This window comes from Coregonus lavaretus (assembly GCF_964263955.1).
Source record: "Coregonus lavaretus genome assembly, contig: HAP1_SCAFFOLD_639, whole genome shotgun sequence".
NCBI classification, from domain to species: domain Eukaryota; kingdom Metazoa; phylum Chordata; class Actinopteri; order Salmoniformes; family Salmonidae; genus Coregonus; species Coregonus lavaretus.
The window spans coordinates 233034-259868 of NW_028164366.1; the positions used below are offsets into that span (position 1 = coordinate 233034).

Consider the following 26835-nt stretch of genomic DNA (forward strand, 5'->3'; position numbering starts at 1 on the left):
CTCGTACACACTCAGGATGAAGGTATGGGTGATGAAGACAGGGAAGTGTCCATACATGCTGATAGGACAGACAGACATTACAGTCTTGATTTAACATGTATTACATCTTCAGCTATATATATATTTTACATCTATCATCTATCATTAGATGTAACACCATTAGGTCATCAAGCTGCTTGAGTAAATGTTTGTTATCCAGCTGCATTATAGGGTCCCATTCAGATGAATAGCATAAATAAACCTATAGTCACATAAAAGCATCTATATGCACTCTATAGGGACCTTAACTGCAGATGCACCTCTACTGAGAAGCACTTCCTGTGGTCATTGTCCAGGACAGAGTGTGCACCTTGAAAAGTCTGGAATGTTTATGCTTTCTGATTGTTCAAAAAACATGGTATCTGAACAAAGCCAGGAAAAAAAAAAGCAGTCAAATCTTTTGGTATTTTTTTTTCATTTGTCCACTGTTACAGTCCCAACATGTTTTGCGTGTCAGCAGTCAAGTTTTCAAGATATTGGATTTTCAAGAAGCAAAGCGTCACCGGCCACATCACCATGACGATGCAAAATACTTCACCATGACGATGCGAAACGCTTCATATGAATCAAAATACTTAATCATGATGATGTGGCCGGTGACACCATGCTTCTTGAAAGTCCAATATCTTGAAAACTTGCCTGCTGACACGCAAGTTGATAAAACTGTTTTATTGCCGAAGACAGCAGGATTGCCACCAATCAAATCAATGGTCCCAAATGGTCTGTCATACTTGGAATTCATACTTGGCTTAAAGCCAACGTGAAGTTAAAATGATGAACAGGTTCTCCTTAGGCACGACATTCTTTCTGTTTTACTGTTTGATATTCATAGGCTTTTTAGCCTGTAATCCTAGGGGTGGAATCCAGCCAAGGCCTTAGGATGAGTTGGGTTAAACAGGTCCCAAGCTTTCGGTCAATAGATCAACACACTTGGGAACAGAAAGTTAAAATGACGAACAGGGTTTTGTCCGAAAAGGAACTATATTCCCTATTTAGGGCAGTAGTTTTGATCAGGGCTCATTTAGGACACAGCCCAGGTCTTAGCAGACTACCTACTTGGTGATGTAGACAGAGTGCTCCACTTTGGTCTGGCTCAACAACAGAATACAGTAACACCTGTTGGGATAATAGTGAGGACTAAAATACTTGGGTAAAAGCTATTCAGCCAATTAGAAAGACACTTCTTCTCCATACTGTATGATGACGTTGTAATGTGTTTATAATGACAGATACTGCAGTGAAAGGTGTTAGAAATCAGGGTGGTTTGTTTCTGTGACACTGTGAGGATGAGATTAGCAGAACGATTCACTGGACAGACACTTCATCATCTTTCAAGTTCACAAGCTACTGTAAGGAGTCCCAAATGGCACCCTATTCCCTATATAGTGGACTAGGTGGCCCTGGGCACTGGTCAAAAGTAGTGCACTATGTAGGGAATAGGGTGCCATTTGAGACAACCGAAGTAAGGCAAGAGGTTCAGTAAGAAAGAGAGGGAATCTAGAGAGCAGGTTATATACTGGAGAGGTGGTTATACATTGGCCAGTTCTTCACATCATCATCGATTAGTCTTTAAATAATTCATGTGGTATCAACATCAACAAAAACATTTTTTTTTTTACAAAATAGAAAACAAATAACTAACAACCTATCAGAGTCTTGCAATGCCTCTACCCTCTGTTCCGACCCTCAGAGCAAGAAGGCATTAGCTTCTCCTTCTTCTGCATTATACCACCCTGGACTTTATCGTAACATTATAGCTATAGTCCATATCTCCCTGGTCTTTATAGTAACATTAGACCTATAGTCCATTTCCCACCCACCTCATTGGCCCCTGCCTGCCCTCATCCTCCCACCCATCTCCTGGCCACCCCTGGGATGGGCTCCACACTGCTGTCCCTCCTGGCTGCAGCCCCACCTAGTTCCAGCTCCAGTCCCTCTCCTCTCCTCCTGTCTCCAGCTCCAGTCCCTCTCCTCTCCTCCTGTCTCCAGCCCCAGTCCCTCTCCTCTCCTCTCCTCCTGTCCCAGCTCCAGTCCCTCTCCTCTCCTCCTGTCTCCAGCCCCAGTCCCTCTCCTCTCCTCTCCTCCTGTCCCAGCTCCAGTCCCTCTCCTCTCCTCCAGCTCTAGCTCCAGTTCCTCTGCCTCCTCCAGTCCCAGCTCCAGTCCCTCTCCTCTCCTCCTGTCTCCAGCCCCAGTCCCTCTCCTCTCCTCTCCTTCTGTCTCCAGCCCCAGTCCCTCTCCTCTCCTACAGCTCCAGCCCCAGTCCCTCTCCTCTCCTCCTATCTCCAGCTCCAGTCCCTCTCCTCTCCTCCTGTCTCCAGCCCCAGTCCCTCTCCTCTCCTCTCCTTCAGTCCCAGCTCCAGTCCCTCTCCTCTCCTCCTGTCTCCAGCCCCAGTCCCTCTCCTCTCCTCCAGCTCCAGCTCCAGTCCCTCTCCTCTCCTCCTGTCTCCAGCTCCAGTTCCTCTCCTCTCCTCCAGCTCCAGTTCCTCTCCTCTCCTCCTCTCCTCCAGCTCCAGCCCCTCTCCTCTCCTCCTCTCCTCCAGCTCCAGCCCCAGTCCCTCTCCTCTCCTTCTGTCTCCAGCCCCAGTCCCTCTCCTCTCCTCCAGCTCCAGCTCCAGCTCCTCTCCTCTCCTCCTGTTTCCAGCTCCAGTTACTCTCCTCTCCTCCAGCTCCAGTTCCTCTCCTCTCCTCCTGTCTCCAGCTCCAGTCCCTCTCCTCTCCTCCTCTCCTCCAGCTCCAGCCCCAGTCCCTCTCCTCTCCTCCTGTCTCCAGCTCCAGCTCCAGTCCCTCTCCTCTCCTCCTCCTCTCCTCTCCTCACACCACTGAGTGATCATTGTTTTGTTTCCCTCCACTCAGCACGGTGTGATTAATAGAGGAGGCTGAGCGGTCAGAGCCCTCGGCTGCCGTCCCGTTAACGTTCTCCTGGCGCTGGCAGCACAGGATCTGCTTGAAGGTGGCACTCATCTCCTTGTCCCGGTAGCTGTAGATGATGGGGTTCATAGCAGAGTTAAACTCAGCCAGAAGCAGGAAGAACTTCTCAAAGTCCAGGACGTTACAGTTGGCACAGAACACATCAAGGAGGAGGAGAACCAGGCCTGGAGTCCAGCACACGATGAACGCACCTGGAGGACGAGAGGAGAGGTTAGATTTAAGCCTGAAAGATCAAATAAGGAGAATAAATATATCTAATAGAGTTTTCATGTTATTTTCTATATATTAATAACATAAGGATTCTATCGAAACAGGATAAACGCCCATGTCACGGGCAAAATGGTCTGGGCATCATAACTGTTTTTAGAGACGGATCAACATGTTTTAACTGGTTGTTTCTCTCCCTAACGGGAGGTAAGCTTGGCTTCTTATATGGTGTTGAGTAAAGCTTAAACCATGTATTTAGATTGTAGGTAGGTATTGTAGTTAGGTATTGTAGGTAGTTTATCTAGGTAGTTATTGTAGGTAAGTATTGTAGGTAAGTATTGTATTCGGCTGAGCCCGGTGAAGCACAAGGCTAGCTAACCCGCTACCTGGACCAATAATGCTAGCTAGCTAGCGGGTAGCTTCTGGTAACTATTAGCAACTGTGGATAGTTGTTTCCAATGTTATTTCACACTTAAGAGTACCTGTAATTATGCCAGCTAGCTACCTACCATTCAGCTGTTTTTCTAACCTCATTATCTGAAGCATTAACGTTAGGTAGTTAGTAGCTAATGTACTCGAAATGTAGCTAGCTTGTTGCTACCTGGATAGCTAACTAAACAATAGCTGGAACGACCTAGCTTTAATATTTGGAGACGCTTTCTCTCCGTTGGGACAGACGCGAACTGGCTGAATCGATTCAGTGGGTAGCTTTGCATTTAACTGGCTAACAGTAGCTACTAAGGGTAAGTTATAACCTACATTTATTTTTGTTTTGTTTTTACATACTGGTAACCAGAGTCATTCAAGGGAATTCGGGACATGGGTGACTAATTAACGTTAGCTTGGCTCTCTGTGTGTTCGTGCCGTGGGAGGAGGGGGTGGTTCGTTGGCAGAGAGCAATGGCTAGCTAGTATGCTAACTATTCTAGCTAACTAACTGGCTGAATAAGTTGACGACGTATTCAATCAAACTGTCAAAACTAACCCAAAACTTTACACAACGTTAGACACGGACACAAATTATCTGCTTGGCGTGTTTACACACTAGTGGTTTGTTGTAACCGAGTATTGGTGCTAAACAGTGTTATTGGAGGCTGGCATGCTAGTTGGCTATGGCGTCATTGGATTCGGTGCCCTGGACGGTTTTCACGGAAGAATACTGTACCAAGTTAGCTGAATAAACTAAGTTAAAGAGTCTATTCCTAGAAAACATTGAACCGCTGTAGTTTACAACAATTATAATTTCTAAAGTGGAAGTTGGGAGAGTTATATTTGAGTGTTTCAGTGAAACGTAAGTGAGGGAGGCCCCGCTCTCTCGCTTTCCCAGATGTTTAGTTAATTTCATTCCAATCTCCTTTGCATTATTGTAGCCATTCTCTGTAGCCTGTCAACTATGTGTCTGTCTATCCCTGTTCTCTCCTCTCTGCACAGGCCATACAAACGTTTCACACCACATGGCTGTTGCCACTCTAATCTGGTGGTCCCTGAATGCACGACCCACGTGGAGTTCCAGGTCTCTGGCAGCCTCTGGACAAGGCAGAGTTCATCTCAGCCTATGCTACCCTCCAGTCCCTCGATATCTTGGCGCTGACGGAAACATGGATTACAACAGAAAACACTGCTACTCCTACTGCTCTTTCCTCGTCTGATCATGTGTTCTCGCATACCCGAGAGCATCTGGTGGAGGAAAACTAGACTCCCTGTGGACCTGTCATCTTTTCACTCCCTCCTCTCTACATTCTCTTCCTCTATTTCCGCTGCTAAAGCCACTTTCTACCACTCTAAATTTCAAGCCTCTGCCTCTAACCCTAGGAAGCTCTTTGCCACCTTCTCCTCCCTGCTGAATCCTCCTCCTCCCCCTTCCTCCTCCCTCTCTGTGGATGACTTCGTCAACTATTTTGAAAAAAAGGTTGACGACATCCGATCCTCATTTATTAAGTCAAATGACACCGCTGGTCCTGCTCACAATGCCATACCCAATGCTTTGACTTCTTTCTCCCCTCTCTCTCCAGAAGAAATCTTGCGACTTGTGATGGCCGGCCGCCCAACAACCTGCCCGCTTGACCCTATCCCCTCCTATCTTCTCCAGACCATTTCCGGAGACCTTCTCCCTTACCTCACCACGCTCATCAACTCATCCTTGACTGCTGCCAATGTCCCTTCCGTCTTCAAGAGAGCGAGAGTTGTACCCCTCCTCAAAAAACCTACACTCGATCCCTCCGATGTCAACAACTACAGACCAGTATCCCTTCTTTATTTTCTCTCCAAAACTCTTGAGCGTGCCGTCTCTAGCCAACTCTCCTGCTATCTCGCTCAGAATGAACTTCTTGATCCAAACCAGTCAGGTTTCAAGACTTGTCATTCAACTGAGACTGCTCTTCTCTGTGTCACGGAGGCTCTCCGCACTGCTAAAGCTAACTCTCTCTCCTCTGCTCTTATCCTTCTAGACCTATCCGCTGCCTTTGATATTGTGAACCATCAGATCCTCCTCTCCACCCTCTCCGAGTTGGGCATCTCCGGCGCTGCTCACTCTTGGATTGCGTCCTACCTGACAGGTCGCTCCTACCAGGTGGCGTGGCAAGAATCTGTCTCCGCACCATGTGCTCTCACCACTGGTGTCCCCCAGGGCTCAGTTCTAGGCCCTCTCCTATTCTCTCTATACACCATGTCACTTGGCTCTGTCATATCCTCACATGGTCTCTCCTATCATTGCTACGCAGACGACACACAATTAATTTTCTCCTTTCCCCCTTCTGATAACCAGGTGGCGAATCGCATCTCTGCAGGTCTGGCAGACATATCAGTGTGGATGTCGGATCACCACCTCAAGCTGAACCTCAGCAAGACGGAGCTGCTCTTCCTCCCAGGGAAGGACTGCCCGCTCCATGATCTCGCCATCACGGTTGACAACTCCATTATGTCCTCCTCCCAGAGTGCAAAGAACCTTGGCGTGACCCTGAACAACACCCTGTCGTTCTCCGCTAACATCAAAGCGGTGACCCGATCCTGCAGGTTCATGCTCTACAACATTCGCAGAGTACGACCCTACCTTACACAGAAAGTGGCACAGGTCCTAATCCAGGCACTTGTCATCTCCCGTCTGGATTCCTGCAACTCGCTGTTGGCTGGGCTCTCTGCCTGTGCCATTAAACCCCTACAACTTATCCAGAACGCTGCAACCCATCTGGTGTTCAACCTTCCCAAGTTCTCTCATGTCACCCCGCTCCTCCGCACACTCCACTGGCTTCCAGTTGAGGCTCGCATCTACTACAAGACCATGGTGCTTGCCTATGGAGCTGTGAGGGGAACGGCACCTCCTTACCTTCAGGCTCTGATTCTACCAGCATGTTAAATGTGCAACCAGAGGGAAAAAAACTCTAGACCACCTTTACTCCACACACAGAGACGCATACAAAGCTCTCCCTCGCCCTCCATTTGGCAAATCTGACCATAACTCTATCCTCCTGATTCCTGCTTATAAGCAAAAACTAAAGCAGGAAGCACCAGTGACTCGGTTAATAAAAAAGTGGTCAGATGACGCAGATGCTAAGCTACAGGACTGTTTTGCTAGCACAGACTGGAACATGTTCCGGGATTCTTCAGACAGCATTGAGGAGTACACCACATCAGTCACTGGCTTCATCAATAAGTGCATCGATGATGTCGTCCCCACAGTGACCGTACGTACATACCCCAACCAGAAGCCATGGATTACAGGAAACATCCGCACTGAGCTAAAGGGTAGAGCTGCCGCCTTCAAGGAACGGGACTCTAACCCGGACGCTTATAAGAAATCCCGCTATGACCTCCGACGAACCATCAAACAGGAAAGAGTCAATACAGGTCTAAGATTGAATCGTACTACACTGGCTCTGACGCTCGTCGGATGTGGCAGGGCTTGAAAACTATTACAGACTACAAAGGGAAGCACAGCCGCGAGCTGCCCAGTGACACAAGCCTACCAGACGAGCTAAACCACTTCTATGCTCGCTTCGAGGCAAGCAACACTGAAGCATGCATGAGAGCACCAGCTGTTCCGGATGACTATGTGATCACGCTCTCCGTAGCCGATGTGAGTAAGACTTTTAAGCAGGTCAACATTCACAAGGCCGCAGGGCCAGACGGATTACCAGGACGTGTACTCCGAGCATGTGCTGACCAACTGGCAAGTGTCTTCACTGACATTTTCAACATGTCCCTGACTGAGTCTGTAATACCAACATGTTTCAAGCAGACCACCATAGTCCCCGTGCCCAAGGACTCTAAGATAACCTGCCTAAATGACTACCGACCCGTAGCACTGACGTCTGTAGCCATGAAGTGCTTTGAAAGGCTGGTCATGGCTCACATCAACAGCATTATCCCAGAAACCCTAGACCCACTCCAATTTGCATACCGCCCCAACAGATCCACAGATGATGCAATCTCTATTGCACTCCACACTGCCCTTTCCCACCTGGACAAGAGGAACACCTACGTGAGAATGCTATTCATTGACTACAGCTCAGCATTCAACACCATAGTGCCCTCTAAGCTCATCACTAAGCTAAGGATCCTGGGACTAAACACCTCCCTCTGCAACTGGATCCTGGACTTCCTGACGGGCCGCCCCCAGGTGGTAAGGGTAGGTAACAACACATCTGCCACACTGATCCTCAACACGGGGGCCCCTCAGGGGTGCGTGCTCAGTCCCCTCCTGTACTCTCTGTTCACCCATGACTGCATGGCCAGGCACGACTCCAACACCATCATTAAGTTTGCCGACGACACAACAGTGGTAGGCCTGATCACCGACAACGATGAGACAGCCTATAGGGAGGAGGTCAGAGATCTGGCCGTGTGGTGCCAGGACAACAACCTCTCCCTCAACGTGACCAAGACAAAGGAGATGATTGTGGACTACAGGAAAAAAAAGAGGACTGAGCACGCCCCCATTCTCATCGACGGGGCTGTAGTGGAACAGGTTGAGAGCTTCAAGTTCCTTGGTGTCCACATCACCAACAAACTATCATGGTCCAAACACACCAAGACAGTCGTGAAGAGGGCACGACAAAGCCTATTCCCCCTCAGGAGACTAAAAAGATTTGGCATGGGTCCTCAGATCCTAAAAAAATTATACAGCTGCACCATCGAGAGCATCCTGACTGGTTGCATCACCGCCTGGTATGGCAACTGCTTGGCCTCCGACCGCAAGGCACTACGGAGGGTAGTGCGTACGGCCCAGTACATCACTGGGGCAAAGCTTCCTGCCATCCAGGACCTCTATACCAGGCGGTGTCAGAGGAAGGCCCTCAAAATTGTCAAAGACTCCAGCCACCCTAGTCATAGACTGTTCTCTCTGCTACCGCACGGCAAGCGGTACCGGAGTGCCAAGTCTAGGTCCAAAAGACTTCTCAACAGCTTCTACCCCCAAGCCATAAGACTCCTGAACAGCTAATCATGGCTACCCGGACTATTTGCACTGCCCCCCCACCCCATCCTTTTTACGCTGCTGCTACTCTGTTAATTATTTATGCATAGTCACTTTAACTCTACCCACATGTACATATTACTTCAACTACCTCAACTAGCCGGTGCCCCCGCACATTGACTCTGCACCGGTACCCCCCTGTATATATAGCCTCCCTACTGTCACTTTACTTTTACTTCTGCTCTTTTTTTTTTCTCAACACTATTTTTTTTGTTGTTGTTGTTTTATTTTTACTTCTTTTGTTTAAAATAAATGCACTGTTGGTTAAGGGCTGTAAGTAAGCATTTCACTGTAATGTCTGCACCTGTTGTATTCGGCGCATGTGACCAATAAAATTTGATTTGATTTGATTTGATTTGATTTGATCAGACCCTACACCCAAATGAGGGCACTACATTCATCCACCTCTGGCCTGCTGGCTCCCCTAACTCTACGGAAGCAGAGTTCCCGCTCAGCCCAGTCAAAGCTATCCACTGCTCTGGCACCCCAATGGTGGAACAAGCTCCCCCACGACGCCAGGACAGCGGAGTCACTACCACCTTCCGGAGACACTTGAAACTCTAAGGAATACCTGGAATAGTATAAAGTAATCCTTCTACCACCCCCCCCCCCAGCCCCCCCCACCCCCCCAAAAAAATGTGGTTGTCATATCATAAGTTGAATGCACCAATTTGTAAGTCGCTCTGGATAAGAGCGTCTGCTAAATGATGTAAATGTAAATGTAGAAAAGTTGTGTAACACTGACACACCTGTGCACGTACACTTCACATGAACATTTCTTAAAGCACCAGCGTTCAACTAGAAGAGCACATTAGTGAGCACAACAATAACAACATCATTCCAACCAGTTTCTCCTTAATGTCGTTAGTCCGACCTTCATATACTGGTGAGGAGGAGAGGATTGGTCAGAGAATGGGACTGCTCAGTGCGGATTGGTTGGTTAGAGAATGGGACTGCTCAGTGCGGATTGGTTGATTAGAGAATGGGACCGCCCAGTGAGGATTGGTTGGTTAGAGAATGGGACCGCCCAGTGAGGATTGGTTGGTCAGAGAATGGGACTGTTCAGTGAGGATTGGTTGGTTAGAGAATGGGACTGTTCAGTGAGGATTGGTTGGTTAGAGAATGGGACTGTTCAGTGAGGATTGGTTGGTTAGAGAATGGGACCGCCCAGTGAGGATTGGTTGGTTAGAGAATGGGACTGTTCAGTGAGGATTGGTTGGTTAGAGAATGGGACTGTTCAGTGAGGATTGGTTGGTTAGAGAATGGGACTGTTCAGTGAGGATTGGTTGGTTAGAGAATGGGACTGTTCAGTGAGGATTGGTTGGTCAGAGAATGGGACTGTTCAGTGAGGATTGGTTGGTTAGAGAATGGGACTGTTCAGTGAGGATTGGTTGGTTAGAGAATGGGACTGCTCACTGAGGATTGGTTGGTTAGAGAATGGGACTGTTCAGTGAGGATTGGTTGGTTAGAGAATGGGACTGCCCAGTGAGGATTGGTTGGTTAGAGAATGGGACTGTTCAGTGAGGATTGGTTGGTTAGAGAATGGGACTGCTCACTGAGGATTGGTTGGTTAGAGAATGGGACTGTTCAGTGAGGATTGGTTGGTTAGAGAATGGGACTGCCCAGTGAGGATTGGTTGGTTAGAGAATGGGACTGTTCAGTGAGGATTGGTTGGTTAGAGAATGGGACCGCTCACTGAGGATTGGTTGGTTAGAGAATGGGACTGCCCAGTGAGGATTGGTTGGTTAGAGAATGGGACTGTTCAGTGAGGATTGGTTGGTTAGAGAATGGGACTGTTCAGTGAGGATTGGTTGGTCAGAGAATGGGACTGTTCAGTGAGGATTGGTTGGTTAGAGAATGGGACTGTTCAGTGAGGATTGGTTGGTCAGAGAATGGGACTGTTCAGTGAGGATTGGTTGGTTAGAGAATGGGACTGTTCAGTGAGGCCAGAAATCAGTCTGACAGACTCCCCCTCAAAAAAAATGATTTATTGAATGACTCAGTATGTATAAAACAACTACAGTACCAGTCAAAAGTTTGGACAGAGTGTGCAAAGCTGTCGTCAAGGCAAATGGTGGCTATTTGAAGAATCTAAAATATTAAATATATTTAGATTTGTTTAAAACTTTTTTGGTTACTACATGATTCCATATGTGTTATTTCGTAGTTTTGATGTCTTCACTATTATTCTACAATGTAGAAAATAGTAAAAATAAAGAAAACCCTTGAATGAGTAGGTTTGTCCAAACTTTTGACTGGTAGTGTATATGAGACACAAGTATATGTCTGAGTTTCAAATCTCCTCTCTATGAGGTTAGATTATTCTATAGAAACAGGAAACAAACAGTATGTCTGTACTACTGTATATATATGTAATAAACCTGTCATAAATCCACATTATCTCTGTAAACGCTTGGTACTTTATCTGACCACTCTTAATCCACAGATGAAACCTTGTAGTTTCCAACCTTGTATTCCAAGTCCAGTAATGACAGACTTCTTAAACAAACTTCCAGAAATTCTCATGAGCAGCCGGTGTGTCTATACGTCTGATGATTCACTAACCCAAATGGCATCCTCTAGGCTCATAGGGCTCTAGTCAAAATTAGTGCACTATAAAGGGTGCTATTTAGGACTCACTCAGATAGTTAGTAGCTCTCTGCTAAGGACAAGTCATCTCCTTGGTGTCTCTAACTTAATATTATCCTCCTCTTATCTCCGTCTAAAGACAACAACACGTCCTTGACCTTCCTTCACAGGGCTTCACAGAGTGGGTGCCAGAGTGTGAAACACAGCAACAACATTTACACAGCTACAATTTTACTTCTATCAACATGACGTTCCGATTATATCCATTATCAAAACGCAAGACAAAAGACTATCCATGTTTTTGCTGCTGAAAATCTCTGTTTTAAAAAATAACAATATTCAGACTCCAGATGGGATTTTGCAAAAGAGCAGATATTTAGTGAAAGCTGTTTTTTATTCTGTGTGCAGCTGCTCAGCCTGGCGGGGCTCTACCTCATGTCTCAGTTATGCAGAGAGAGAGAGACTCTCAGGAGTTAGATGATCTCTACAAGCTGTTAGAGAGCAGAGCAGGGTTACGAAAGGGCTCTGTTGAAAGGGTTCTTCACAGAACCCAAAAGGGTTCTTCAAAGGGTTCTCCAACCGAGAACAACAACTTAGAGCAGGGAAACAGGAAAAGCATCTCTGTGTTTTAGATAATAATGTTTAATTTCCTCCTGGAAGCCTGGTGCTTTATGTCGTATTCCCCCAGGGGTGATTCTATCTGCCCTGTAAATAAATATATAATTGAAGGGCAGAAAGGCTGATGTTCTTGACAGCCTCTGAGCTGTGGGATGTAAATATTGAGAGAGAGAGAGAGAGAGAGAGAGAGAGAGAGAGAGAGCGAGAGAGAGAGAGAGAGAGAGAGAGAGAGAGAGAGAGAGAGAGAGAGAGAGAGAGAGAGAGAGAGAGAGAGAGAGAGAGAGAGAGAGAATCTGAACGCTTCTCCCTTCGTAGTTACTGGTTCCTGGGAAGTCGTGGGAAAAGGATGGGGGCTAATTTATACCAGACGATAGGGATGAACTGAGTGTATTTAAAACCCAACACAACCCTCACACACCCTAGAGGAAGATAGACTGTTAAAAACTAACACGCATCCCAGAGAATAGAACCCAACACTCACCCTAAAGAAAAGAACCCAACACTCACCCCAGAGAAAAGAACCCAACACCAACACTCACCCCAGAGAAAAGAACCCAACACCAACACTCACCCCAGAGAAAAGAACCAACACTCACCCCAGAGAAAAGAACCAACACTCACCCCAGAGAAAAGAACCCAACACCAACACTCACCCCAGAGAAAAGAACCAACACTCACCCCAGAGAAAAGAACCCAACACTCACCCCAGAGAAAAGAACCCAACACACCCCAGAGAAAATAACGCAACTGTCACGACTTCCTCCGAAGCTGCCTCCTCTCCTTGTTCGGGCAGGCTTCGGCGTTCGTCGTCACCGGCCTTCTAGCCACTGCCGCTCCTCATCTCATCATTCCATTTGTTTTGTCTTGTTTATTACACACAACTGGTTCATATCCCTGTATAAGTACCTGTAGAAGTGTTCACTCTGCCCCCTTGTCTTTGTGTGTGATTGTTTATTGTGTTTATTGTGGAGGAGAGAGAAGCTCGGTGGAGCTCCGTGTATTTTGTATCGCCCGGGATTATTCACTCTGTGCCTTGTTTTTACGCATTACTGCATAACTCTGTGGTTCAGAATAAATCCTGTTATTCTGTGATTTACCCTCCTGCACCTGACTCCTTCAAAATCACCTTCTCACAGAATCACACACCCGAACATGGAGTCAGCAGGAGAGGAGCACCTGCCTGAAGTCGTGGCACGGGTCCTGGAGCATCCGACTATGCTAACCAGCTTGGGAGAAGCGATGGATCGGGTTCTCCAGGTCGTCCAACGCCTGGAGAGGAGAGGACACGATCTTTCGGGACCAGCTGACCGACCCGATCCAGCCACCCACTCCCCAGCACCCAGAGAGATTGACATATCTCGACCATGGGATTTTGACGGGACAGCTGCTCTCTGCCAGGGATTCCTCTCGGGGAAAGCCCTGGAGTGGGACAACACGGTCTGGAGTGAAGGAGTAGCCTTGGACAACTACGGGGAGTTCGCTCGACTCTTTTGGGCCGTCTTCAATCACCCGCCTGAAGGTGGAGAGGCAGGCGAGCGGCTGGTCCACCTGAGGCAGGGGACGAGGACCGCACAGGACTTTACCCCTGGAGTTTCGTACTCTAGCAGCTGGATCTGGGTGGAACGAGCGGGCCCTCATCGACCACTTCCGGTGCCATCTACGAGAGGACGTCCGAAGGGAGCTAGCCTGCCGGGATACCACGTTGTCTTTCGATAAACTGGTGGACATGGCCATCTGGTTGGACAACCTGCTGGCTTCTAGAGGACGTCCTGGATCACGAGATGATGGAGCTGGGTGGAGCTGCGACCTGGGAGAGCAGAGGACGACAGCACCAGTGTCAGTCTTGTGGCACGGGAGGACATTCTGATGCACGCTGTCGTCTGCGTTCTTTTGGGTCTGGAGGCGGCAGGCAGTGCACTCTCGCGTCACCCCATGTATCGAACACCCAAACTTGTTCAGAGCCCTCTGCTGCGCACTGTACCTTACACATCCACTTTCCTGATTACACGTAGTGTAAGGTGCTGGTCGATTCAAGCGCAGCTGGGAACTTTATGGACAGGTCATTTGCACATAGTCTAGGCATTACATTGGTTCCCCTATCCATTCCACTCCCCATCAGAGCACTTGACAGTCGACCATTAGGGTCAAGGTTCGTTAGGAAAGTTACAGCACCAGTCACTATGGAAAGGGCTTTCCCCAAACTGTGGACACAATGTTGGAAGCACAGAATCGTCTAGAATGTAATTGTATGCTGTAGCATTTAGATTTCCCTTCACTGGAACTAAGGGGCCTAGCCCGAACCATGAAAAACAGCCCCAGATATTATTCCTCCTCCACCAAATTTTACACTATGCATTCGGGCAGGTAGCGTTCTCCTGGTATCCGCCAAACACAGATTAGTCCGTCGGACTGCCAGATGGTGAAACGTGATTCATCACTCCAGAAAACGCGTTTCCACTGCTCCAATGGCGGTGAGCTTTACTCCACTCCAGCTGATTCTTGGCATTGCGCATGGTGATCTTAGGCTTGTGTGTGACTGCTCGGCCATGGAAACCCATTTCATGAAGCTCCCGACAAACAGTTATTGTGCTGACGTTGCTTCCAGAGCCAGTTTGGAACTTTGTAGCGAGTGTTGCAACCGAGGACAGATAATTTTTATGTGCTACGCGCTTCAGCACTTGGCGGTCCTGTTCTGTGAGCTTGTGTGGCCTACCACTTCGCGGCTGAGCCGTTGTTGCTTCTAGATGTTTCCATTTCACAATAACAGCACTTACAGTTGACCGGAGCAGCTCCAATGGCGGTGAGCTTTACTCCACTCCAGCTGATTCTTGGCATTGAGTTAAATAAAGGTGAAATAAAAATAAATAAAAGTATGGCTTAAAGCCCAGCTCTGAGGAGTGTAAAGTGGTCCTATGGACAGATACTCCAATCCCGCTGTGGAACTTTGCAGCTCCTTCAGGGTTATCTTTGGTCTCTTTGTTGCCTCTCTGATTAATGCCCTCCTTGCCTGGTCCGTGAGTTTTGGTGGGCGGCCATCTGTTGGCAGGTTTGTTGTGGTGCCATATTCTTTCCATTTTTATATAATGTATCTAATGGTGCTCCGTGGGATGTTCAAAGTTTTGGATATATTTTTATAACCCAACCCTGATCTGTATTTCTCCACAACTTTGTCCCTGACCTGTTTGGAGAGCTCCTTGGTCTTCATGGTGCCGCTTGCTTAGTGGTGTTGCAGACTCGCTTGCTTAGTGGTGTTGGGGCCTTTCAAAACAGGTGTATATATACTGAGATCACATGACAGATCATGTGACACTTAGATTGCACACAGGTGGACTTTATTTAACTAATTATGTGACTTCTGAAGGTAATTGGTTGCAATATATCTTATTTAGGGGCTTCATAGCAAAGGGGGTGAATACATATGCACGCACCACTTTTCAGTTAAGTTATTTTTTTCATTTCACTTCACCAATTTGGACTATTTTGTGTTCGTCCATTACATGAAATAAAAATAAAAATCAATTTAAATTACAGGTCGTAATGCAACAAAATAGGAAAAATGCCAAGGGGGATGAATACTTTTGCACTACCCACTACCCTGGCATTACAAGCGCCGTACCAGCTGAGCTACAGAGGAGTTCTTTCCCCTGGAGCTAAAAGCTGAGCTGGTTCTTTGTGGTGAAAGCCACCATCCCACTCTGACAAGTGAAAAAGCCTCCACTGTGACCAAGTATATGTTTCTCAACCAGCCTGTGGCTTTTTCATTTAGACAAACCAAAGCATTTCACTTCTATTACGACGTACACAGTCTATTGCCAAATGGCATCGTTTTCCCAACATAGTGCAGTACTTTTGACTATATATAGGGAATAGGGTACCATTTGGGACACACCCTGTAGAATGCACATGATTAACAAGATATATTCAAGGCAGCAGCTACTCTTCCTGGGGTTTATTATGGATCCCCATTAGTTCCTGCCAAGGCAGCAGCTACTCTTCCTGGGGTTTATTATGGATCCCCATTAGTTCCTGCCAAGGCAGCAGCTACTCTTCCTGGGGTTTATTATAGAGCCCCATTAGTTCCTGCCAAGGCAGCAGCTACTCTTCCTGGGGTTTATTATAGAGCCCCATTAGTTCCTGCCAAGGCAGCAGCTACTCTTCCTGGGGTTTATTATAGAGCCCCATTAGTTCCTGCCAAGGCAGCAGCTACTCTTCCTGGGGTTTATTATGGATCCCCATTAGTTCCTGCCAAGGCAGCAGCTACTCTTCCTGGGGTTTATTATGGATCCCCATTAGTTCCTGCCAAGGCAGCAGCTACTCTTCCTGGGGTTTATTATGGATCCCCATTAGTTCCTGCCAAGGCAGCAGCTACTCTTCCTGGGGTTTATTATGCATCCCCATTAGTTCCTGCCAAGGCAGCAGCTACTCTTCCTGGGGTTTATTATGGATCCCCATTAGTTCCTGCCAAGGCAGCAGCTACTCTTCCTGGGGTTTATTATGGATCCCCATTAGTTCCTGCCAAGGCAGCAGCTACTCTTCCTGGGGTTTATTATGGATCCCCATTAGTTCCTGTCAAGGCAGCAGCTTCTCTTCCTGGGGTTTATTATGGATCCCCATTAGTTCCTGCCAAGGCAGCAGCTACTCTTCCTGGGGTTTATTATGGATCCCCATTAGTTCCTGCCAAGGCAGCAGCTACTCTTCCTGGGGTTTATTATGGATCCCCATTAGTTCCTGCCAAGGCAGCAGCTACTCTTCCTGGGGTTTATTATGGATCCCCATTAGTTCCTGCCAAGGCAGCAGCTACTCTTCCTGGGATTTATTATGGATCATTAAGGCATTTACATGACATATAAAACAAAATATAAAACAGTATATCATATAACATTATTACACCACTACATATCTACAATACAAAATGTATAATACCACAATACAACAATATTACAATGTATGTGTGTGTACTAGCGTGTGTGTGCCTGTGTGTGTGTGTGTGTGTGTGTGTGTGTGTGTGTGTGTGTCTGTGTGTGTAGTTTACAATGTTTTTAAAATCTGATTTTACTGCTTGTGTGAGTTACTTGCCGTGCTGCTCTGTTCTGGGCCTATGTCCCTCTTTGTAGCACTTGACCTTATGGCATTAGACCAAGTGCGACGGAACTACAGTGGCTTGCGAAAGTATTCACCACCCTTGGCATTTTACCTATTTTGTTGCCTTACAACCTGGAATTAAAATGGATTTTTGGGGGGGTTTGTACCATTTGATTTACACAACAAGCCTACCATTTTGAAGATGCAACATATTTTTTATTGTGAAACAAACAAGAAATAAGACAAAAAAACAGAAAACCTGAGCGTGCATAACTATTCACCCCCCCAAAGTCAATCCTTTGTAGAGCCACCTTTTTCAGCAATTACAGCTGCAAGTCTCTTGGGGTATGTCTCTATAAGCTTGGCACATCTAGCCACTGGGATTTTTTCCCATTCTTCAAGGCAAAACTGCTCCAGCTCCTTCAAGTTTGATGGATTCCGCTGGTGTACAGCAATCTTTGAGTCATACCACAGATTCTCAATAGGATTGAGGTCTGGTCTTTGACCAGGCCATTCCAAGACATTTAAATGTTTCCCCTTAAACCACTCAAGTGTTGCTTTAGCAGTATGCTTAGGGCCATTGTCCTGCTGGAAGGTAAACCTCCGTCCCAGTCTCAAATCTCTGGAAGACTGAAACAGGTTTCCCTCAAGAATTCCCCTGTATTTAGCGCCATCCATCATTCCTTCAGTTCTGAGCAGTTTCCCAGTCCCTGCCAATGAAAAACATCCCCACAGCATGATGTTGCCACCACCATGCTTCACTGTGGGGATGGTGTACTCGGGGTGATGAGAGGTGTTGGGTTTGCGCCAGACATAGAATTTTCCTTGATGGCCAAAAAGCTCAATTTTAGTCTCATCTGACCAGAGTACCTTCTTCCATATGTTTTGGGATGCCTTTTGGCGAACACCAAACATGTTTGCTTATTTTTTTCTTTAAGCAATGGCTTTTTTCTGGCCACTCTTCTGTAAAGCCCAGCTCTGTGGAGTGTAAAGTGGTCCTGTGGACAGATACTCCAATCTCCGCTGTGGAGCTTTGCAGCTCCTTCAGGGTTATCTTTGGTATTTTTGTTGCCTCTCTGATTAATGCCCTCCTTGCCTGGTCCGTGAGTTTTAGTGGGCGGCCATCTGTTTGCAGGTTTGTTGTGGTGCCATGTTCTTTCAATTTTTTTATAATGGATTTAATGGTGCTCCGTGGGATGTTCAAAGTTTCTGATATTTTTTTATAACCCAACCCTGATCTGTACTTCTCCGCAACTTTTTTTCTGACCTGTTTGGAGAGCTCCTTGGTCTTCATGGTGCCGCTTGCTTGGTGGTGCCCCTTGCTTAGTGGTGTTGCAGACTCTGGGGCCTTTCAGAATGGGTGTATAAAGTATTTAATGTGACTTTATTTAACTAATTATGTGACTTCTGAAGGTAATTGGCTGCACCAGATCTTATTTATTGGCTTCATAGCAAAGGGGGTGAATACATATGCACACACCACTTTTCCGTTATTTATTTTTTAGAATTTCTTGAACCAAGTTATTTTTCTTCATTTCTCTTCACCAATTTGGACAATGTTGTGTATGTCCATTACATGAAAGCCAAATTAAAATCAATTTTAATTCCAGGTTGTAATGCAACAAAAAAGGAAAAACACCAAGGGGGATGAATACTTTCGCAAGCCATTGTATGGCCTGTAGGACTTGCTTTGTTGATAGCAATGTCAAGAAAGCAGAGCAGCACTTTGTTACGGACAGACCTCTCCCCATTTTAGATACCATTGCATGAATATGTTTTGACCATAACAGTTTACAACCCTTGGGAACTAACAGGATTTATTTGATCCGAATAATCCAAGCATTATCTGCATTCCACATCTGGTAAATAACTAAACATTTGCTAAAGACTTCCTGGTGTAGCTATGTGATGTTCTCACTAATATGCCTACGTTATTGGGTATTATGTAGTGCTATGCAGTGTAATGTAGTGTTATTCTGTATTATGTAGTGTTATGTAGTATTATTCTGTATTATGTAGTGTTATGTAGTACTATGTAGTGCTATGTAGTGCTATATAGTGTCATGTAGTGTTATTATGTGTTATGTAGTGTTATTCTGTATTATGTAGTGTTATTATGTGTTATGTAGTGTTATTCTGTATTATGTAGTGTTATTATGTGTTATGTAGAGTTATTCTGTATTATGTAGTGTTATTATGTGTTATGTTGTGTTATTATGAGTTATGTATGTAGTGTTATTATGTGTTATGTATGTAGTGTTATTATGTGTTATGTATGTAGTGTTATTATGTGTTATGTATGTAGTGTTATTATGTGTTATGTATGTAGTGTTATTATGTGTTATGTAGTGTTATTATGTGTTATGTATGTATTATTATGCAGTGGTGCTCCAACAGGTCTGATAGTAATCAGAAAGGCCCTCCAACATGCTCTTAGTCGCTGTAGTTCAACGTGAACAACTGTTCCCCCTCTCTAGGTGTTATGTTTAAACTGTTCCCCCTCTCTAGATGTTACGTTTAAATTGTTACCCCTCTCTAGATGTTGTGTTTAAACTGTTCCCCCTCTCTAGGTGTTGTGTTTAAACTGTTCCATCTCTCTAGGTGTTGTGTTTAAACTGTTCCCATTCTCTAGGTGTTACGTTTAAACTGTTCCCCCTCTCTAGGTGTTGTGTTTAAACTGTTCCCCCTCTCTAGGTGTTGTGTTTAAACTGTTCCATCTCTCTAGGTGTTGTGTTTAAACTGTTCCCCCTCTCTAGGTGTTGTGTTTAAACTGTTCCCCCTCTCTAGGTGTTGTGTTTAAACTGTTCCCCCTCTCTAGGTGTTGTATTTAAACTGTTCCATCTCTCTAGGTGTTGTGTTTAAACTGTTCCCCCTCTCTAGGTGTTGTGTTTAAACTGTTCCCCCTCTCTAGGTGTTGTGTTTAAACTGTTCCATCTCTCTAGGTGTTGTGTTTAAACTGTTCCATCTCTCTAGGTGTTGTGTTTAAACTGTTCCATCTCTCTAGGTGTTGTGTTTAAACTGTTCCCCCTCTCTAGGTGTTGTGTTTAAACTGTTCCCCCTCTCTAGGTGTTGTGTTTAAACTGTTCCATCTCTCTAGGTGTTGTGTTTAAACTGTTCCATCTCTCTAGGTGTTGTGTTTAAACTGTTCCATCTCTCTAGGTGTTGTGTTTAAACTGTTCCATCTCTCTAGGTGTTGTGTTTAAACTGTTCCCCCTCTCTAGGTGTTGTGTTTAAACTGTTCCATCTCTCTAGGTGTTGTGTTTAAACTGTTCCCCCTCTCTAGATGTTGTGTTTAAACTGTTCCATCTCTCTAGGTGTTGTGTTTAAACTGTTCCATCTCTCTAGGTGTTGTGTTTAAACTGTTCCCCCTCTCTAGGTGTTGTGTTTAAACTGTTCCCCCTCTCTATGTGTTGTGTTTAAACTGTTCCATCTCTCTATGTGTTGTGTTTAAACTGTTCCCCCTCTCTAGGTGTTGTGTTTAAACTGTTCCCCCTCTCTAGGTGTTGTGTTTAAACTGTTCCCCATCTCTAAGTGTTGTGTTTAAACTGTTCCATCTCGAGTGGCGCAGTGGTCTAAGGCACTGCATCGCAGTGCTAGCTGTGCCACTAGAGATCCTGGTTCGAATCCAGGCTCTGCTGTAGCCGGCCGCAACCGGGAGACCAATGGGGCGGCGCACAATTGGCCCAGCGTCGTCCAGGGTAGGGGAGGGAATGGCCGGCAGGGATGTAGCTCAGTTGATAGAGCATGGCGTTTGCAACGCCAGGGTCGTGGGTTCGTTTCCCACGGGCCAGTATGAAAATAATAATGTATGCACTAACTGTAAGTCGCTCTGGATAAGAGCGTCTGCTAAATAATGTAAATGTGTTTAAACTGTTATATCTCACTAGGTGTTACGTTTAAACGGTTCCCTATGGATAGGTGTTGTGTTTAAACTGTTATATCTCACTAGGTGTTACGTTTAAACTGTTCCCCCTCTCTAGGTGTTGTGTTTAAACTGTTCCCCCTCTCTAGGTGTTGTGTTTAAACTGTTCCATCTCTCTAGGTGTTGTATTTAAACTGTTATATCTCACTAGGTGTTACGTTTAAACTGTTCCCCCTCTCTAGGTGTTGTGTTTAAACTGTCCCCCCTCTCTAGGTGTTGTGTTTAAACTGTTCCCCATCTCTAGGTGTTGTGTTTAAACTGTTCCCCCTCTCTAGGTGTTGTGTTTAAACTGTTCCCCCTCTCTAGGTGTTGTGTTTAAACTGTTCCCCCTCTCACGGTGTTGTGTTTAAACTGTTCTCCCTCTCACGGTGTTGTGTTTAAACTGTTCCATCTCTCTAGGTGTTGTGTTTAAACTGTTCCTTCTCTCTAGGTGTTGTGTTTAAACTGTTCCATCTCTCTAGGTGTTGTGTTTAAACTGTTCCTTCTCTCTAGGTGTTGTGTTTAAACTGTTCCATCTCTCTAGGTGTTGTGTTTAAACTGTTCCCCCTCTCTATGTGTTGTGTTTAAACTGTTCCCTCTCTGTAGGTGTTGTGTTTAAACTGTTCCCCCTCTCTAGGTGTTGTGTTTAAACTGTTCCCCCTCTCTAGGTGTTGTGTTTAAACTGTTCCATCTCTCTAGGTGTTGTGTTTAAACTGTTCCCCCTCTCTATGTGTTGTGTTTAAACTGTTCCCTCTCTGTAGGTGTTGTGTTTAAACTGTTCCCCCTCTCTAGGTGTTGTGTTTAAACTGTTCCCCCTCTCTAGGTGTTGTGTTTAAACTGTTCCATCTCTCTAGGTGTTGTGTTTAAACTGTTCCCCCTCTCTAGGTGTTGTGTTTAAACTGTTCCCCCTCTCTAGGTGTTGTGTTTAAACTGTTCCCCATCTCTCTAGGTGTTGTGTTTAAACTGTTCCCCCTCTCTATATGTTGTGTTTGAACTGGCCCCCAATCCATGTGCAGCATTCATTCAGTGTATGACTTCCTTCAATGTTGCCTTGCACAATTAAACACTGTAAAAAAATATATTTTACATGTATTCATCCACTTTTTTTATCACTAAACAGTCTCCATATATACTTCCATAAATTGTTTCATACCGGGGGACATTCAGACGAGTCTTGTGAGGCCTCTGGGTGTCCTAGAGTCTCACCTTTACACAGAGGAGTCATATTAGTGTGTGACCCAAACTTTTCAGACGCTACAGACAAAAGTTGGCTGATCTGCTGGACCGACTTCAGACGAGTCCCAAGACGCTTGTAGGGGTCGTAGAGCCATCTTCCCATAGAGGGGTCATATTGTATGTCTTGTACACTACAGACGATTTTGTGAGAAGACTGGTATTCGGGATTTCTCATGGTCTGATAATCACAGATCTACCTCTGTCACCTTTCTCTCCAGCTGCTGAAGGGTGATATAGGCATATGCTGTGGATTGAGATACAAAAAACAGATATCTCTAGTTTAAACGGACAGATTTTTATTGGGATTATTTTATTATGCTAATTAGATTTCGACTTTAGGGGGTTTTAAGATGGGAGGGCTTGGCCCATGGTTTAAGATGGGAGGGCTTGGCCCATGGTTTAAGATGGGAGGGCTTGGCCCATGGTTTAAGATGGGAGGGCTTGGCCCATGGTTTAAGATGGGAGGGCTTGGCCCATGGTTTAAGATGGGAGGGCTTGGCCCATGGTTTAAGATGGGAGGGCTTGGCCCATGGTTTAAGATGGGAGGGCTTGGCCCATGGTTTAAGATGGGAGGGCTTGGCCCATGGTTTAAGGGGGGGCTTGGAGGACAGTGGCCATCCAAAATTGGACCCCATTTCCTACATAGTGCACTACGGGCCCTGGATAAAAGTAGTGCACTGTATAGGGAATAGGGTGCCATTTGGGACGCAGATGGTCATTTGTTCTGCATTCACAGAATAGACATACAACATTGTTTCAGATATAGAACACATTGTTTCAGATATATAACACATTGTTTCAGATATAGAACACATTGTTTCAGATATATAACACATTGTTTCAGATATAGAACACATTGTTTCAGATATATAACACATTGTTTCAGATATAGAACACATTGTTTCAGATATAGAACACATTGTTTCAGATATAGAACACATTGTTTCAGATATAGAACACATTGTTTCAGATATAGAACACATTGTTTCAGATATATAACACATTGTTTCAGATATAGAACACTTTGTTTCAGATATAGAACACATTGTTTCAGATATAGAACACTTTGTTTCAGATATATAACACATTGTTTCAGATATATAACACATTGTTTCAGATATAGAACACATTGTTTCAGATATAGAACACATTGTTTCAGATATATAACACATTGTTTCAGATATAGAACACATTGTTTCAGATATAGAACACATTGTTTCAGATATATAACACATTGTTTCAGATATAGAACACATTGTTTCAGATATAGAACACATTGTTTCAGATATAGAACACATTGTTTCAGATATAGAACACATTGTTTCAGATATAAAACACATTGTTTCAGATATAGAACACATTGTTTCAGATATACAGTACCAGTCAAACGTTTGGACACACCTACTCATTCCAGGGTTTGTCTTAATTTTCTACTGTTTTCTACATTGTAGAATAATATATGGAATCATGTAGTAACAAAAATATATTTTAGATTTGAGATTCTTCAAATAGCCACCCTTTGCCTTGACGACAGCTTTGCACAATCTTGGCATTCTCTCAACCAGCTTCATGAGGTAGTTACCTGGAATGCATTTCAATTAACAGGTGTGCCTTCTTAAAAGTTAATTTGTGGAATTTCTTTCCTTATTAATGTTTGTGCCAATCAGTTGTATTGTGACAAGGTAGGGGGGGTATACAGAAGATAGCCCTATTTGGTAAAACACCAAGTCCATATTATGGCAAGAACAGCTCAGAGAAACAACAGTCCATCATTACTTTAAGACATGAAGTTCAGTCAACACAGAACATTTCAAGAACTTTGAAAGTTTCTTCAAGTGCAGTCGCACAAACCATCAAGCGCTATGATGAAACTGGCTCTCATGAGGACCGCCACAGGAATGGAAGACCCAGAGTTACCTCTGCTGCAGAGGACAAGTTCATTAGGGTTACCAGCCTCAGAAATTGCAGCCCAATTAAAGTTCAAGTAACAGACACATCTCAACATCAACTGTTCAGAGGGGACTGTGTGAATCAGGCCTTCATGGTCGAATTGCTGCAAAGAAACCACTACTAAAGGACACCAATAAGAAGAAGAGACTTGCTTGGGCCAAGAAACACGAGCAATTTACATTAGACTGGTGGAAATGTGTCCTTTGGTCAGGAGTCCAAATTTGAGATTTTTGGTTCCAACCGCCGTGTCTTTGTGAGATGAGGTGTGGGTGAACGGATGATCTCTGCATGTGTATTTCCCACCATAAAGCATGGAGGAGGAGGTGTTATGGTGTGAGGGTGCTTTGCTGGTGACACTGTCTGTGATTTATTTAGAATTCAAGGCACACTTAACCAGCATGGCTACCACAGCATTCTGCAGCGATACACCATCCCATCTGGTTTGGGCTTAGTGGGACTATCATTTGTTTTTCAACAGGACAATGACCCAACACACCTCCAGGCTGTGTAAGGGCTATTTGAAGCAGCTGACCGGTGCCAGACCAGGCACCGGTGGCACAGGCACGGGCTGTGCCGGACTGACGACGCACACTATTGGCTTGGTGCGGGGAGCAGGAACGGACCGGACTGGGCTGGCGACGCTCACCATAGGCTTGGTGCGGGGAGCAGGAGCGGGCCGGACCTGGCTGGCGACGCGCACCATAGGCTTGGTGCGGGGAGCAGGAGCGGGCCGGACCGGGCTGGCGACGCGCACCATTGGCCTGGTAAGGGGAGCAGGAACAGGCCGGGCCGGGCTGGCGACGTGCACCCTTGGCTTGGTGCGGGGAGCAGGAACAGGCCGGGCCGGGCTGGCGACGCGCACCATAGGCTTGGTGCGGGGAGCAGGAACAGGCCGGGCCGGGCTGACGAAGCGCACCACTGACTTGGTGCGGAGAGCAGGAATGGACCGGACTGGGCTGGCGACGCGCACCACAGGCTCGGTGCAAGGGACAGGAACAGACCGGACCGTACTGGGGACCCACACCACTGGCCCTACGCAGGGATCAGGAACGGGCCGGACCGGACTGGCAACACACCCCAGTACCTCTCGCCGTGCCTCTACACCTTCCTTCCCCTCTTTGACCAGTGGCCCCCGTAACCTGGCGGCCTCCTCTGCCAACCCGCTGGGCCGCTCTACCGCGGTCTCCTGCTGCCCCGTCGTCCACGGCGTGAGCCCCCCCCCTAAAAAAATTCTGGGCTTCTCTCCTGCCCGTGGACCAGGTCTCCATACTTTTCGCCAGCCATTCGCCCTTCTGCTTCCACGTCAAGCCCCTCTCTTCCTCACACGGCTTGACCCAGTCGAGGAGGCGAAGGAGATCCGCTAGAGATCTCCCTGGCGATGGCTCCTTGACACGCTGCTTGGTCCAGTCTTGGTGGGATCTTCTGTCACGATCGTCGGGAACAGAGGAGGACCAAGGCGCAGCGTTGAAGGCGAACATACTCTTTTATTAGTGATTACACTAACAAAACAACAAACCGATAACGTGACGTCCACGGTCAAACACAAACCACACTGGAACAAGATCCCACAAACCACTGTGGCAAACAGACTGAATAAATATGGTTCCCAATCAGCGACAACCAGCAACAGCTGACACTAGTTGCCTCTGATTGAGAACCACTCTGGTCAACATAGAAATACACCAACTAGAAACAAGGAAACTCACACCCTGGCTCAACATACAAGTGTCCCCAGAGTCAGGGCGTGACAGGAATGAGTAGGTGTGTCCAAACTTTTGACTGATAGTGTACAACACATTGTTTGAATCCAGAGTGAGGTAATGGTGAATTAGACAGGACTGTGACAGAGTGAGGTAATGGTGAATTAGACAGGACTGTGACAGAGTGAGGTAATGGTGAATTAGACAGGACTGTGACAGAGTGAGGTAATGGTGAATTAGACAGGACTGTGACAGAGTGCAGTAATGGTGAATTAGACAGGGTTATTCAGTCATCTGAAACTGTCACAAGACATTACATTTGGTCTCATTCACACTCATTAGACATGCTGTTCACAGAGCGATACATAATGTCATCTAATTACAGAGATATGTCAGATTCACATTACAGTACACACACACACACACACACACACACACACACACACACACACACACACACACACACACACACACACACACACACACACACACACACACACACACACACACACACACACAATACTAATAGACATGATTATTTCCCATGGTGGATCTTCATCACAGGAACACTGGCCTTCCTTAGTCAATGAGAAGTGACATGTGAATGTGGATGAGCATTATGGGTATTATGGCTTAATCCCAAATGGCACCCCTATTCCCTTTGTAGTGCACTACTTTTTTGACTAGAAACCTATGGGTAAATAGGGAATAGGGTGCAATATAGGACACTAATGGGCAGCTGGGTTAGAGCTAGGGTTCCTGGTCTTTTCTCTGATAGAAGTTTCCCGGGAGAAATCAGGAAAAACTTTTTCAATATAGTAACCGAAAGCTGGATTCTGTCGTCCTCATCTGCTGTCCAGATGTGGTCCTTGGACAGACATTTAGTTTCCCTCCAACTATTAAAGACATTTAGTTTCCCTCCAACAATTAAAGACATTTAGTTTAAACTATTAAACAAAAACTCACTTCAGCTGGAGAAAGAGAGCTTTAAATTCAACCTCTCTGAAATATACACACCATTCGTAATAGTAGCTGAAGCGAACAATAGCTTTTAGGAAATTAAGTATTGTGAAACTGAGAGTTTCAGTGCTCATTCTAAAGAATAACATATATACA

General features: G+C 45.8%; 1 protein-coding gene across 1 annotated transcript in view; it reads right to left on the reverse strand.

The window, feature by feature from the left end:
• Nucleotides 1–2660: 2660 nt before the first annotated feature.
• Nucleotides 2661–26835, reverse strand: part of LOC311117114 (lysophosphatidic acid receptor 1) — a 46915-nt gene continuing 22740 nt past the window's right edge. Inside the window, exon 2 of the mRNA XM_084192104.1 lies at nucleotides 2661–3158. Coding sequence (XP_084048230.1) covers nucleotides 2851–3158 — 308 coding nt within the window. The 3' untranslated portion in view covers nucleotides 2661–2850. The remainder of the gene's footprint in view (nucleotides 3159–26835) is intronic.